The sequence below is a fragment of the Arctopsyche grandis genome, chromosome 13 (genome assembly GCF_051622035.1).
Source record: "Arctopsyche grandis isolate Sample6627 chromosome 13, ASM5162203v2, whole genome shotgun sequence".
NCBI classification, from domain to species: Eukaryota; Metazoa; Arthropoda; class Insecta; order Trichoptera; family Hydropsychidae; genus Arctopsyche; species Arctopsyche grandis.
The window spans coordinates 12,004,027-12,020,994 of NC_135367.1; the positions used below are offsets into that span (position 1 = coordinate 12,004,027).

Genomic DNA, 16,968 nt, shown 5'->3' on the forward strand with positions numbered 1-16,968 from the left:
CACTTATTTTAAATACAATAAATACTATTTTTGCCCGATGACAATTTGCAAATACGGCCTGAAATTTGAAGATGGTTGACTTCGAAATATGTTGCTCAATCGAAGGCAGCGAACATGTTTCCAAAAATTTTTCATAGTCTGTAGTCTTCACTGTGCCATTAACAAAATGTAGCGCCCCCATGCCGTAATACGAAAAACATCTCCAAATCATTTTGCCGCCCGGTTTTAAACTGTTCTCGTAACACACTGATCACTGAAAAGTTAGTTCGGCTTTCTCCTCACCCAGTTTATTCCATCGGAGTCCCAAAGTTTAAACTTGCTCTCATCAGTAAAGATTACATTCTCCCAATCATCTTGGGTCCAAATTTTGTGGAATTTTTCCCAATAAAACCGTTTTTCCGTATAACTGCCGTTAAAAAGCGCTGTTTTGCTGGTCGTCGTGCAAGAATTCCTGCTTGTCGAAGTCTTCTCCTTATAGCTTCGACGATGATGTATTTTCCAGCCGTTTGTCCGAATTCTCCTCTAATATCCTGGGCAGTTTTCAAGCGATCCCTTTAACACGAACGTTTTATCATCCGATTTTCTTGGGGGGATACCTGGCTTGCGATTACCGGGTCCCGTTTCTCGATTATTTTTGAGGAAACGTACTAAAATTGTCCTTTGACATCTCAACTGCAACATAATTTTTTATGTGGACAATCCTCTTGAATATAGCGAAATTATTTGCCAATTTTTCGCCGCGTCAAGTTTCGCACAATTCGCCATGTTTCGCACAAATCGTAGTTACTCACTCAAGAACTTAATATAATACCTCAAAATGTTCGAAATACTACCCTTTTGAATAAAAAAGAGTATTAATAAACATGTTGTCATTGTGCTAAATTTTGTTTATATCCTGATAACATCGTTATATTATAATATTTATGTTTTTAACATTAGGAAGAGGATGTGGAGGAAGTGTTCATGATGTTGAAGGAACTTTATCAAGTCCAATGTATCCTGTACCTTACAGAACAGCTAATAAATGCGAATGGACGATCGAAACGCCATATGAAACTTTGGTTTCAGTAACGTTTAAAGGTACAATTATTTATTTTTGATTGTGAAATTCATCACCTAACATTTTTAATTGATTTTGCGTTTTTTCCACGTGTTTTAGTGTTTGATCTTGGAAGCGAAAACACCTGCGAATTCAATTACGTGGAACTCATAAATCACAGTGGAAACGTTATTGTGAAATATTGTCCTGGTGTGAGTATTATACGAAAACATTTCAAACAATATGTTTTACATTTCATACTTTCTAGATAACAAAGTATAAAAATATTTCATCTTGGAAAGTTCAACTTAGACATATGAAATTAAAACAGATAGTAATTCTACTATGAAATATATTTACCCACTTACGAACAATATTTCTTTTCATAGGATTCACCTGCAACCCGACAGAGTGATAACAATTATCTCAAAATAGTGCAAAGCTCTAGCACCAATAATAAAGGATCAGGATGGTTATTAGACTTCTCTTCAAAAAATGGTATAAAATAGATTCACACGTTTTATGTAAATAATCGTTTTATTAATTGTGTTTAATTGAAATATCATACATTTTTTCAGGTCACGTCATAGTGTAATGATCGCAGTTGAATATATTTAATTAGATATAAAAAATTATGTTTATATACTATACAAGTGCATCCAATACAAAAGCTATATTTGTAAATAAATTGTGATACAATAATCTTATTAATTATTAGAATATCCCACCAAAACTCTCTCTGTTCCTAGTCCTATTGAAGAACATTTCTACCGATTCGATACCAGTCGAGTTTCTGACATTCAAATACGAGTTTTAGCTTTTTGAGAGGTTTTGGACGAAGCAAGGCAACCGTCCTGGGCCTTACTCAGGCAACAATCTAAGGCAGCGGTTTCCAAACTTTATGCTACTACGCCTCCCTAAAAAAAAATTTTTTTTGCCGCGCCTCCCCACCTTTTATTTTTTAATAGATATAATAATATAGACACGTTTTAAATAATAAACCTTTATTTAAAAAAAAAATACTTAACCCTACAATAGACAGAATAATAAAAAGGTTTTGCTATAACATAAATTTATACAAACACGTATATTTATTTTTATAATAAACTACATCTAACACATCAAAATTTAATGCGACGGATGTTGTTGTTTGTTGGTACAAAGTTTATCAAATCTTGGGGGCAATATGGAGAGTGCCACTCGTAACTCCTTTTCGACTATTAACCTGGCTCGATATTTGGTTTTCATTGCAGCTAGTGCCGAAAAGCCCGTTTCGCATAAATAAGATGTTACAAACGGTAGAAGCACTTGCATTGCTTTGCAATACAAAGATTCATACTCTCCACTAAGATTCATCCAAAATTTAATTATGGTTTCATTTTGAAACTTTTGTTTTAGTGAACTATCGCATGATAATTCTATCAATTTTTCATTTTCGATGGTTGTCAGCTCGAATTCGTCTTCTTCATTGTAATTAAATGGATTCTGTATCCACAAAACTTTGAGAAATCAAGGTCTTTGAAATAATTGGAAAAATGCAGCACTAAACCATCCAAGTGGTCAATAAAAAGATTTTTACTTGCTTCAATATTGGCTGTGGCCCAGAAATCTTTGGAAAGTGAAAACATATCCAACTCATTCTTTTGTAAATTTGATTTCCATAACTTCAACTTTTTAATGAAAGCTTTTACTTTGTCTTTTTGAACAAACGGATGTATTTGTGATCCCTGCATTGATTTATTTAAACCGCTCAATTTTCCAAAAATTTAAACCAACTAAGCAAGTTTAACAATAAAATTGTCGTTCGTCCACAAATGTGCCTCTTCATGTTGGTTTTCTTCGAGAAAGGTTGCTATTTCTTCTTTGAGTTCAAACACCCTTTGAATCATTTTTGCACGAGATAGCCAGCGAACTTCACAATAATACAAAAGTGAGGTATAATTAGCTTCCATATCAGCACACAGCTTTGCGAACAGCCTTGCTCTCAAAGGACTGTTCTTAGTGTAGTTTATAATTTTTATAACTTTTGTAAAAATGCTGTTCAGTTCCTCGCTCATATTTTTTGACACTAGAGCTGCTCTGTGAAGCATACAGTGCGTCCAGATAGCATGTGGTGCTTTCTTTTTGACCAATGCTTGAAGACCTGCTTTGTGTCCGGACATTGAGTGAGCTCCGTCGGTACACAGTCCAACGCAATTATTCCACTTTATGTCGTTTTCTTAAAAAAAACTGTCTATTATATTAAAAATTTCAATGGATGTGGTCTTCCCAAGAATGGGTTTGCAAAATAATATATCTTCTAATATATTATTATCCGCGACATATCGAATATATGCAATTAAATGGGCATCTTTAGCTATATCAGTTGCCTCATCTACTTGTATTGCGAATTTTGAAGTACAAAGCCGAGAAACTAATTGATCCCAAATATCTTCAGATATATCATTGATTCTCCTTCCGACTGTATTATCAGCTAGTGGAATTTGTCTCAACTGTTTTGCATACGATTCGCCGAACATTATTCGAACCATATCAACAGCTGCTGGTAAAAGTAGGGTTTCTCCTATTATATGTGCTTTCTTACATTTTTCGATTCGGTAAGAGACATGGTACAAAGCCAATAATGCGTTTGGTGTAACTGAAAGTATTTTTTTGAACGTTTGCTTCTGAATATTTATCTCATCCAATTTTCTTTGAAAAAATTATATGGGCTTTTCAACGTATTCAGAATGTAGAGTTTCTAGGTGCCGTTTTATACTATCTGAAATCTGTGGTCTCATACTATCTGAAGCCAAAACTTTCGAACACAACAAACACATTGGTTTTTCCAAACCATCTATAATAACACTTGTGAATCCTAATGATAAATACGATGAACTGTATAGTCTTTTCTTCGAAGCTTTATCTCCTTGTCCTTTTTTTATTTTATTTCCACTTGTATAAGCATCAGTATCTTCATTATTGTCGACTTTTCTCTTGTAACCACTCAAAAATTTATCCATTCAGCTGAAAAATATTTTATTGATATAATTTAAAATAAATAATAATGAAATGTAATTATAAAAATATATTAACTATTATTTCGATGAACTGTATCGTCTTTTCTTCAAAGCTTTATCTCCTTGTTCTTTTTTGCTTTTATTCCCACTTATATAAGCATCAGTATCTTCATTATTGTCGACTTTTCTCTTGTAATCACTCAAAAATGTATCCATTCGGCTAAAAAATATTTTATTGATATAATTTAAACAAATAATAATGAAATGTAATTATAAAAATATACTAACTATTATTTTCAGAAAGAAATCACGATAAAAACAATATCACATCCCGACAATACGCTTCAGTTGACACTTCAGCCACGAGTGACTTTTAAATTTGAGTTTATTGTTTCATGCAACTAGCGGTCGTTTTGTGCATTACCAAAAAAGAGTGTTTGCAAAGGCGCGATTTTTAAAATCTTCCTCTACGGATATTTTTTTATAGGAATTAAATGTAGATATAAAAATGAAAGAAAGATAAAAATAAACATTCATGCATTGAATTTTTACTGTTAAGCTACGATATGAAGTTTTATTTATTTGTAGATATTATGGTATGAAAAATATTTTTTTATAAAAGTTTTGGCGCCTCCCCTGGCAATAGTCCGCGCCTCCCCAGGGAGGCGCGCCTCCCAGTTTGGAAACCGCTGGTCTAAGGCACTTTTATAAAAAAAAAAAGCGTACACGGAGAGCACCAAAATAACCATGAGTATTTTTTAAATGTTGAAAAGATACAGTGCCAGTTTTATGAGGGGGTTGGGTCGGGTGGCGCACGAGGGCGCCGAGTAAAATAGGGTGCCACTCGATGCACCAAAAGTGCTTCAAAATTTAAAATTAGAGCGCCGAGGTGCTACAAAATTTTAAATCAGAGCGCTAAAGGCGCCTCTACTTTCTAACTTCAAACATTTGTACTCAGCATTTCTATTCATCCCTGAAGAAATACATCTGGCAATCGCAAAAATAATAGAACATAAAATACCTAACTCTATGCAAACCAAAGATGTACCTGCTATACCATTATTTCCCCGAATTGTAGTTCGGGTGTGTTACAAGTTGTAACTAGTAACAGCAATCCACAACTATACAAAAAGACAACCTAAATTCATTTTAAAAATTACAATACATATCTTGTTTCATATTTTTTAAAGAATATAATTTTTTCGACTCTCGTGCTTTTAGTCGCTTTTATATTTCGACCGCCTGTGTGCGATGCACACATTTGTATATACATATGGTATGATTCGGTGATTATTGGTCACAAAGCGCTCACCCAAAAGTCACTAAAATCACTTTAACGTAACATCTGGCAGCCGAAAAATTCATAATACTAACGATAACTATCATACATATTAACGAGAACTCGAGTGCCAAATATTCCGTATTCGTGATTTTCATGCCAAAAATTGTCTTTTTGCGATCGTGATGTGACTAATAATCCAATTACCATATGGTACAACACCCCTAAATTCTGGGTGACCGTCACCGCACCGACAGTCAAAAAATCGAAAATGTTCGTTTACCATGCATACATATGAAAAACGGTAAGTATACATATCAGTGGCGTGCGGTAAAAGTCTCTCTCCCCCCATCGTACATCCTCACTTAATTTGCGCAAGCAGGATACAACAGGAACAAGAGGAACAGGATTTTCCTCCCGTATTCTGCGCGCGCACATTAAACAAGGCTGTATGACAAAAAGAGATATAATTTCACCGCATACCACTGATATATATTATATATACATAGTATCGCTTACCAAGCATATATTCTTTTCGATCTTTCGATTTTCGATCTTTGCCTACCGATATTTGTTTTTTCGATCTTTTGACTTTCGATGCTGTGAGGTAAACCCATAGATATAGAATACAATAAATATTGTAATAGTTAATGATAGTTTAATATAATGTGTATAGCTAAATAGTTTTTTCTTAATATGGCTTTATTAGTTTGGTTTACTGTCACACGGTGTGTCCAATAAAATCTTCTATATATATAAAAATCAATGTCTGTCTGTCTCGAATAGGCTCCTAAACCAAAGAACCGATTACGATAGAACTTTCAGGATTTGTTGTATACATGTCAAGAAAGATTACTGTAAAATAAAAAAGGGAAAAAACCTCTTAATAATAATAATATTCGTAATTACGATTTTATCGACGCGAAAGTATGAAGCGCCAGTGTGTAGTTAAGGAAATGTTTATGTAGGCAAACAACTTGCGCGCAAACATTGCCAACGTACAAATACTATACGTATCACTCATACCAACCTGACATTACGTACCACACATACCAATCCTACATATCTATATAAATCAATGTTCGTCTGTCTGTCACGTATGCGTTCCCATACTTAACTATAATTTAATTTGATAAATTAAGGACAAGCTGCATTACATAATTCGTAATTCGCAATTCGTGATTCGTAATTCTTAATTCTAAATTCTAAATTCATAATTCGTAATTCGAAATTCGTAATTCAAAATTCAAAATTCAAAATTCAAAATTCAAAATTCAAAATTCAAAATTCAAAATTCAAAATTCAAAATTCAAAATTCAAAATTCAAAATTCAAAATTCAAAATTCAAAATTCAAAATTCTAAATTCTAAATTCTAAATTAAAAATTCATAATTCGGAATTCTTAATTTGAAATTCGTAATTCGTAATTCGTAATTCGAAATTCAAAATTCAGAATTCATAATAAGAAATTCTTAATTCGAAATTCGTAATTCGAAATTCGTAATTCGTAATTCGAAATTTAAAATTCAAAATTCAAAATTCGAAATTTAAAATTCATTATTCAAAATTCAAAATTCAAAATTCAAAATTCAAAATTCAAAATTCATAATTAGAGATTCGTAATTCGAAATTCGTAATTTGTAATTCGAAATTCAAAATTCGAAATTCGAAATTCGTAATTCGAAATTCGTAATTCGAAATTCGTGATTCAAAATTCAAAACTCAAAATTCAAAATTCAAAATTCAAAATTCAAAATTCAAAATTCGAAATTCAAAATTCTAAATTCTAAATTCAAAATTCAAAATTCAAAATTCATAATTAGAGATTCGTAATTCGAAATTCGTAATTCGTAATTCGAAATTCGTAATTCAAAATTCAAAATTCAAAATTCAAAATTCAAAATTCGAAATTGAAAATTCAAAATTCAAAATTCAAAATTCAAAATTCATAATTAAAAATTCATAATTAGAGATTCGTAATTCGAAATTCGTAATTCGTAATTCGTAATTCGTAATTCGAAATTCGAAATTCGTAATTCGAAATTCGTAATTCAAAATTCAAAATTCAAAATTCAAAATTCAAAATTCAAAATTCAAAATTCAAAATTCGTTATTCAAAATTCGTTATTCAAAATTCAAAATTCATAATAAGAGATTCGTAATTAGAAATTCATAATTAGAGATTCGTAATTCGAAATTCGTAATTCGAAATTCGTTATTCAAAATTCAAAACTCAAAATTCAAAATTCAAAATTCAAAATTCAAAATTTAAAATTCATTATTCAAAATTCAAAATTCAAAATTCAAAATTCAAAATTCAAAATTCATAATTAGATATTCGTAATTCGAAATTCGTAATTCGTAATTCGAAATTCGTAATTCAAAATTCAAAATTGAAAATTCAAAATTCGAAATTGAAAATTCAAAATTCAAAATTCAAAATTCAAAATTCATAATTAAAAATTCATAATTAGAGATTCGTAATTCGAAATTCGTAATTCGTAATTCGTAATTCGTAATTCGTAATTCGTAATTCGAAATTCGAAATTCGAAATTCGAAATTCGTAATTCGAAATTCGTAATTCGAAATTCGTGATTCAAAATTCAAAATTCAAAATTCAAAATTCAAAATTCAAAATTCAAAATTCAAAATTCAAAATTCAAAATTCAAAATTCAAAATTCAAAATTCGAAATTCAAAATTCAAAATTCAAAATTCAAAATTCAAAATTCAAAATTCAAAATTCATAATTAGAGATTCGTAATTCGAAATTCGTAATTCGTAATTCGAAATTCGTAATTCAAAATTCAAAATTCAAAATTCAAAATTCGAAATTGAAAATTCAAAATTCAAAATTCAAAATTCAAAATTCATAATTAAAAATTCATAATTAGAGATTCGTAATTCGAAATTCGTAATTCGTAATTCGTAATTCGAAATTCGAAATTCGTAATTCGAAATTCGTAATTCAAAATTCAAAATTCAAAATTCAAAATTCAAAATTCGTTATTCAAAATTCGTTATTCAAAATTCGTTATTCAAAATTCAAAATTCATAATAAGAGATTCGTAATTAGAAATTCATAATTAGAGATTCGTAATTCGAAATTCGTAATTCGAAATTCGTTATTCAAAATTCAAAACTCAAAATTCAAAATTCAAAATTCAAAATTCAAAATTCAAAATTCAAAATTCAAAATTCAAAATTCGAAATTCAAAATTCAAAATTCAAAATTCAAAATTCAAAATTCAAAATTCAAAATTCAAAATTCATAATTAGAGATTCGTAATTCGAAATTCGTAATTCGTAATTCGAAATTCGTAATTCAAAATTCAAAATTCAAAATTCAAAATTCGAAATTGAAAATTCAAAATTCAAAATTCAAAATTCAAAATTCATAATTAAAAATTCATAATTAGAGATTCGTAATTCGAAATTCGTAATTCGTAATTCGTAATTCGAAATTCGAAATTTGTAATTCGAAATTCGTAATTCAAAATTCAAAATTCAAAATTCAAAATTCAAAATTCAAAATTCGTTATTCAAAATTCGTTATTCAAAATTCAAAATTCAAAATTCAAAATTCATAATAAGAGATTCGTAATTAGAAATTCATAATTAGAGATTCGTAATTCGAAATTTGTAATTCGAAATTCGTAATTCGAAATTCGTTATTCAAAATTCAAAACTCAAAATTCAAAATTCAAAATTCAAAATTCAAAATTCATAATTAGAGATTCGTAATTCGAAATTCGTAATTCGTAATTCGAAATTCGAAATTCGAAATTCGAAATTCGTAATTCGAAATTCGTAATTCGAAATTCGTGATTCAAAATTCAAAACTCAAAATTCAAAATTCAAAATTCAAAATTCAAAATTCAAAATTCAAAATTCGTTATTCAAAATTCGTTATTCAAAATTCAAAATTCAAAATTCAAAATTCATAATAAGAGATTCGTAATTAGAAATTCATAATTAGAGATTCGTAATTCGAAATTTGTAATTCGAAATTCGTAATTCGAAATTCGTTATTCAAAATTCAAAACTCAAAATTCAAAATTCAAAATTCAAAATTCAAAATTCATAATTAGAGATTCGTAATTCGAAATTCGTAATTCGTAATTCGAAATTCGAAATTCGAAATTCGAAATTCGTAATTCGAAATTCGTAATTCGAAATTCGTGATTCAAAATTCAAAACTCAAAATTCAAAATTCAAAATTCAAAATTCAAAATTCAAAATTCAAAATTCGAAATTCAAAATTCAAAATTCAAAATTCAAAATTCAAAATTCAAAATTCAAAATTCAAAATTCAAAATTCATAATTAGAGATTCGTTATTCAAAATTCAAAACTCAAAATTCAAAATTCAAAATTCAAAATTCGAAATTTAAAATTCATTATTCAAAATTCAAAATTCAAAATTCAAAATTCAAAATTCAAAATTCAAAATTCAAAATTCATAATTAGAGATTCGTAAGTCGAAATTCGTAATTCGTAATTCGAAATTCGAAATTCGAAATTCGAAATTCGAAATTCGTAATTCGAAATTCGTAATTCGAAATTCGTGATTCAAAATTCAAAACTCAAAATTCAAAATTCAAAATTCAAAATTCAAAATTCAAAATTCAAAATTCAAAATTCAAAATTCAAAATTCAAAATTCAAAATTCATAATTATAGATTCGTAATTCGAAATTCGTAATTCGTAATTCGAAATTCGTAATTCAAAATTCAAAATTCAAAATTCAAAATTCGAAATTGAAAATTCAAAATTCAAAATTCGAAATTCAAAATTCATAATTAAAAATTCATAATTAGAGATTCGTAATTCGAAATTCGTAATTCGTAATTCGTAATTCGAAATTCGAAATTCGTAATTCGAAATTCGTAATTCAAAATTCAAAATTCAAAATTCAAAATTCAAAATTCAAAATTCGTTATTCAAATTTCAAAATTCAAAATTCAAAATTCATAATAAGAGATTCGTAATTAGAAATTCATAATTAGAGATTCGTAATTCGAAATTCGTAATTCGAAATTCGTTATTCAAAATTCAAAACTCAAAATTCAAAATTCAAAATTCAAAATTCGAAATTTAAAATTCATTATTCAAAATTCAAAATTCAAAATTCAAAATTCAAAATTCAAAATTCAAAATTCAAAATTCATAATTAGAGATTCGTAATTCGAAATTCGTAATTCGTAATTCGAAATTCGAAATTCGAAATTCGAAATTCGTAATTCGAAATTCGTAATTCGAAATTCGTGATTCAAAATTCAAAACTCAAAATTCAAAATTCAAAATTCAAAATTCAAAATTCAAAATTCAAAATTCAAAATTCATAATTAGAGATTCGTAATTCGAAATTCGTAATTCGTAATTCGAAATTCGTAATTAAAAATTCAAAATTCAAAATTCAAAATTCGAAATTGAAAATTCAAAATTCAAAATTCAAAATTCAAAATTCATAATTAAAAATTCATAATTAGAGATTCGTAATTCGAAATTCGTAATTCGAAATTCGTGATTCAAAATTCAAAACTCAAAATTCAAAATTCAAAATTCAAAATTCAAAATTCAAAATTCAAAATTCAAAATTCATAATTAGAGATTCGTAATTCGAAATTCGTAATTCGTAATTCGAAATTCGTAATTAAAAATTCAAAATTCAAAATTCAAAATTCGAAATTGAAAATTCAAAATTCAAAATTCAAAATTCAAAATTCATAATTAAAAATTCATAATTAGAGATTCGTAATTCGAAATTCGTAATTCGTAATTCGTAATTCGAAATTCGAAATTCGTAATTCGAAATTCGTAATTCAAAATTCAAAATTCAAAATTCAAAATTCAAAATTCAAAATTCAAAATTCAAAATTCGTTATTCAAAATTCGTTGTTCAAAATTCAAAATTCAAAATTCAAAATTCATAATAAGAGATTCGTAATTAGAAATTCATAATTAGAGATTCGTAATTCGAAATTCGTAATTCGAAATTCGTTATTCAAAATTCAAAACTCAAAATTCAAAATTCAAAATTCAAAATTCAAAATTCATAATTAGAGATTCGTAATTCGAAATTCGTAATTCTTAATTCGTAATTCGAAATTCGTAATTCAAAATTTGAAATTCGTAATTCAAAATTCAAAATTCAAAATTCAAAATTCAAAATTCATTATTAGAGATTCGAAATTCGTAATTCGAAATTCGTAATTCGAAATTCATAATTCGAAATTCGTAATTCGAAATTTGAAATTCGTAATTCAAAATTCAAAATTGAAAATTCAAAATTCAAAATTCAAAATTCAAAATTCAAAATTCAAAATTCAAAATTCAAAATTCATTATTAGAGATTCGAAATTCGTAATTCGAAATTCGTAATTCGAAATTCGTAATTCGAAATTTGAAATTCGTAATTCAAAATTCAAAATTGAAAATTCAAAATTCAAAATTCAAAATTCAAAATTGAAAATTGAAAATTCAAAATTCATTATTAGAGATTCGAAATTCGTTATTCGAAATTCGTAATTCAAAATTCGTAATTCGAAATTCGTAATTTGAAATTCGTTATTCAAAATTCAAAACTCAAAATTCAAAATTCGTTATTCAAAATTCAAAATTCAAAATTCAAAATTCATTATTAGAGATTCGAAATTCGTAATTCGAAATTCGTAATTCAAAATTCGTAATTCGAAATTCGTAATTCGTAATTCGAAATTCGAAATTCGAAATTCGTAATTCGAAATTCGTAATTCAAAATTCAAAATTCAAAATTCGTTATCCAAAATTCGTAATTCAAAATTCAAACTTCAAAATTCAAAATTCAAAATTCAAAATTCAAAATTCATAATTAGAGATTCGTAATTCGAAATTCGTAATTCAAAATTCAAAATTCAAAATTCAAAATTCGTTATTCAAAATTCGTTATTCAAAATTCAAAATTCAAAATTCAAAATTCATTATTAGAGATTCGTAATTCGAAATTCGTAATTCGTAATTTGAAATTCGTAATTCAAAATTCAAAATTCAAAATTCAAAATTCAAAATTCAAAATTCAAAATTCATAATTAGAGATTCGTAATTCGAAATTCGTAATTCGTTATTCAAAATTCGTTATTCAAAATTCAAAATTCAAAATTCAAAATTCAAAATTCAAAATTCATAATAAGAGATTCGTAATTCAAAATTCAAAATTCAAAATTCAAAATTCAAAATTCAAAATTCATAATTAGAGATTCGTAATTCGAAATTCGTAATTCGTAATTCGTAATTCGAAATTCGTAATTCGAAATTTGAAATTCGTAATTCAAAATTCAAAATTCAAAATTCAAAATTCAAAATTCATTATTAGAGATTCGAAATTCGTAATTCGAAATTCGTAATTCGAAATTCGTAATTCGAAATTCGTAATTCGAAATTTTAAATTCGTAATTCAAAATTCAAAATTCAAAATTCGAAATTGAAAATTCAATATTAAAAATTCAAAACTCAAAATTCAAAATTCGAAATTTGGAATTCGAAATTCGTAATTCAAAATTCAAAATTCGTTATTCAAAATTCAAAATTCAAAATTCATAATTAGATATAATATAATAATTCGTAATTCGTAATTCGAAATTCTTAATAAGAGATTCGTAATTCGAAATTCGTAATTCGAAATTTTAAATTCATAATTCAAAATTTAAAATTCAAAATTCAAAATTCGAAATTGAAAATTCAATATTCAAAATTCAAAACTCAAAATTCAAAATTCGAAATTCGGAATTCGAAATTCGTAATTCGTAATTCGAAATTCTTAATTCAAAATTCGGAATTCGAATTTTAAAATTCAAAATTCAAAATTCATAATTATTCTTAATTCGAAATTCGCAATTCAAAATACTTAATTCAAAATTCGTAAAAGCGATCTCGCGCACGTAACTAAAATCTTGATCACGGAACATCTGACACCCAAAAATTCCAATAATCGAAAGTAGAATAGCGCGAAACGAGAACTCGAGTGCCAGATATTCCGTAATCCGTTTACCAATATCGATAGTGAAGCTATTCTAAGGTTGGTCCTCCTGCTTGATGGCTCTCGTCCGTTGTTTGATATAGTTTAGGCGTGACGTTGTGTGTGCTTTTCTAAACCTAAGGAAAATTCGACATCAAAGAGACCACCCCGATGTCAGAGAGCGCGAAAAGTCTACGATGGAGTGCCGACTTTGTCTATATTCCGTACCCGCTGGTTCGGCTGTCTTCATCCATGGTGGACCACGTTCATTGGTGGAGCTCATATGGTGCTGCTGTCAGTTAAAGGTTGGTTCATCTAATATATCATTTCGAAAGAGACTTTGTATGTATGTAAGTTTTGGTTCGTAGAATCTGTGACTTTAAATTTAATACAAAAACAAATGAATATTCTAATAAATTTCAATAAAATAAAACTATTAGATTAGCCATCTTTAAGTGGTTCATATATTACAAATACCGAGCGAAGCCGGGTAAAACCAATAGTAATGAATAATATGTATAACCAGTCCAATATCAGCCCTAATACATACTATGAATTATTTTCTAGGTGGAGATAGGCGATGGATTTCCTGATACAATATGCTTTTCCTGCGAAACGCAACTAGAATCCTTAGCAAACTTTAAAAATACTTGTATTAAAAGCGATCAGATATCAAGACTGAAGGAAGTCGAGCCTTTTAAAATCAAAACCGAAGAAGTTTTGCTGGATGATTTGGTTTGGGAGGATCAGACACATTCTGATTCCTTTGTCGAGTACGAAAATGAAAAAATTCTATCAAGCACTATCAATGACTGCGATATCAAGCCAGTCGTTGAAAAAGAAATTGTAGATTCTCATTTCACTCTAAAGCTTTCAACGTATAATGAAGATAATATTAAAAAAAAATCAACGGTAATAATATTCTTTATTGCAATCTCTTTTTTTCAAAGCTAACACCTTTCATATAAAATTATAAAAACTAACTAACTCTCCATTAGCACCTTCAAGAATGACAACTTACTTAAGTAATAAATTGTATCCTTAAAATTTTAATAAAAAACTAACATGCCTTATCGTCGTTATTTACTAATACTTTTATTTTTTATGAATTATAACCATTCATTTCTTATGCTTCAAAACACTAACTTTCTTGTTTAAAAGCTCTGTTTTTTTTTTCATCCATCTTGCAGGTGATTGGAAAAAGTAATAATATCAAAAATCAGATGCGAAAGTGTAATATTTCGCGAAGAAAGAGCTTACATGACGATCGCAGATTCGAATGTGACGATTGTAGTAAAACGTTCGCCGATAAGTCGGAACTACTGTTGCATATTATGAAGCACATAAAAAGATGTAAAGTTTGCTTAAAATCGTTCAAACACTCGTCGTCCATTAGGCGTCATATGAAAAGTCACACCGGCGAGAATCCGTACAAATGTAACATTTGCTTGAAATCATTCGCACAGAGATCCGGCTTCGTAAAACATGCGAATTTCCACTCTAACACAAAACCTTACGAATGCGACATTTGTTCGAAATCGTTCGCATCCAGGTATAACATAACCATACATTTGGACACGCACACTGGGATTAAACCATACAAGTGCAACGTTTGTCCAAAATCTTTCACGTCGAAAAACTCATTGAGACAACATATTTCGTTTCACGCGGTGCTAAAACCGCACAAATGCGACGTCTGTCCAGCGTCGTTTCCGTTTAAATACATGTTAACAGGACATAAAAAATTACACAATAAGGAACACGCGTTCGAATGTGACATGTGTTTGAAATCCTTCAGTTATAGACACAATTTATCCAGGCACATGCAAATTCACACGGGCACAAAACCATTCAAATGCAATGTTTGCCTAAAATCGTTTGTACGAAAAGCTAATTTATTGAGGCATACACAAATTCATGGTTGATTTTTAAAAAATATTTTATCGTATACCTTTGTATGAAAATTCATTAATTTTTACATTATCTATGTACGTAAGTAACAATAGATGAAGTTTTGTTTTATAATATGGAATACATTTTTATAATTGATACATATGTATATTGTAATAATGAGTATGCTGAAAAACATTGTTTTTTTAAATAAAATTTACATTCCCACAAATTATTCCGTATTTCAATGTATATTAAGTTGTTTTATTAAATGGTTGTGGCTATTTGCAGGTACTTGTTATGTGGTATATCTCAATGCTCTTTAAACTTTAATTATCAAATCTTAACTATGTTGAAGTCCAACTTTGTGGCTGCAACTATATTGTTCACATTACACACAAATATCATTATCACTATTTATGTTTACCAACTCAATCTTATTTCAGTATTGTTTATATATTATTGTATAAATACTGATGTGGATTGACAAAAATCTGTGACTATTCTTATAACATCTCTTACTCATCCCCGTAACATACTATATCTGTGAATTATTGGCTATTTGCAGGTAATATATCTGCGACAGGCCCAAAGCCTTCTGCGCATGCGCGTGAACTGTCACTGTCAGCGTGTTTACTGTTAAAAGTTTGTTTTAAACCTCTTAAAATTTAGTTCGAGCTCGTAAAGTGACGTAGAGTAAAAAATATAATCCATAATAGTTAACCCATTTGAACCCAGAGCTCGCGTGAAAACACATGTCCCATGTGCCCAGGACTATTTTTTCGTTTATTTCCCAAAATCTTTCTCGAGTTATTTCATGGGAAATATTTTTTATAGGATAGGGATGGATAATTAATTGATTTTTCAACATTTTAAATTTTTTTCAAGGTGGTGTCGTGAACGACCTTTGGGGCTAATGAAACATGTTTTTTAAAATAAAACAAAAATCACAATGGAGTCACATAATCAGTTATAATACTTTCTCACTGGTTATTTGTAATTTTATTGTTAAGAAATTTATAAAATTAATTTTAAAAATAACAAACACGCATCTCTTCGATAAAATGATATTTTCAAATCGCATAACATAACACACGTAGGTACATATATTGTGACATATACACATCGTCAACAAAAAAAAGGGTGCACCCTTTTAAAAGAAGAAATGTCATAAACGAGATTTTGGGTTCAAAAGTCGTAAAAACAAAATACACGAAGACAAAATAATTAATTATTATGATACGGTACAAAACATTTGTCATGCAATGGAATTTCACAGTTACCACAAGCGGAAAACGTTTTATTTTTAGTGTCCACAATTTCTCCTTTTCTGTTTGACCAATATCAAATGTCTTCCAACTTCCTTTTGATTTTGATTAACTTTGCCGGGTCTGAATGGGACCAATTGTTTTCGTTTTTGACCACAACACTTGCACAACGTCTCTGTTACCTGTCTGATAAATCCTAATTTATCAAATTTACAACCAAAACTTTTACTTAGAATCCAAGCGTTATTCACAGCTACATCGATGTTCCAAAACAGAATAGGCATGTACCATTTTTTCCCTCTAATACTTATATTATAGTTAGAAATATGGTTATCCATTTGATCAACCCCACCCATATATTTATTATACATATTTATACTAAATGGTTGATTGATTTCCACCCTACTTTTTTCTTTAACCGAATATCAGTTTCCAGGGGTGGTAATATGTATGTATGTGGAATCCGGAAGTTGAGACTCGTCCCAATTATCAATTTCT

At 28.5% G+C, this 16,968-nt stretch overlaps 2 protein-coding genes and 1 long non-coding RNA gene across 3 annotated transcripts in view; all 3 read left to right on the forward strand.

Moving 5' to 3' along the window:
* LOC143921127 (cubilin homolog) overlaps positions 1 to 1,746 on the forward strand; it is a 35,696-nt gene extending 33,950 nt beyond the window's left edge. The window contains exons 61-64 of the mRNA XM_077444254.1: positions 940 to 1,080; positions 1,160 to 1,251; positions 1,429 to 1,537; positions 1,618 to 1,746. Of these exons, the coding sequence (XP_077300380.1) occupies positions 940 to 1,080; positions 1,160 to 1,251; positions 1,429 to 1,537; positions 1,618 to 1,634 (359 nt within the window). The 3' untranslated portion in view covers positions 1,635 to 1,746. The remainder of the gene's footprint in view (positions 1 to 939; positions 1,081 to 1,159; positions 1,252 to 1,428; positions 1,538 to 1,617) is intronic.
* The window catches only part of LOC143921171 (uncharacterized), an 895,047-nt gene that overhangs the window by 775,696 nt on the left and 102,383 nt on the right, over positions 1 to 16,968 (forward strand). The gene's annotated exons all lie outside the window — the stretch shown is intronic.
* LOC143921151 (uncharacterized) lies at positions 13,268 to 15,437 on the forward strand. The gene is made up of 3 exons (XM_077444315.1): positions 13,268 to 13,617; positions 13,880 to 14,224; positions 14,503 to 15,437. Exons 1-3 carry the CDS (start codon positions 13,510 to 13,512, stop codon positions 15,235 to 15,237), a joined length of 1,188 nt encoding a protein of 395 aa, XP_077300441.1. The 5' UTR covers positions 13,268 to 13,509; the 3' UTR covers positions 15,238 to 15,437.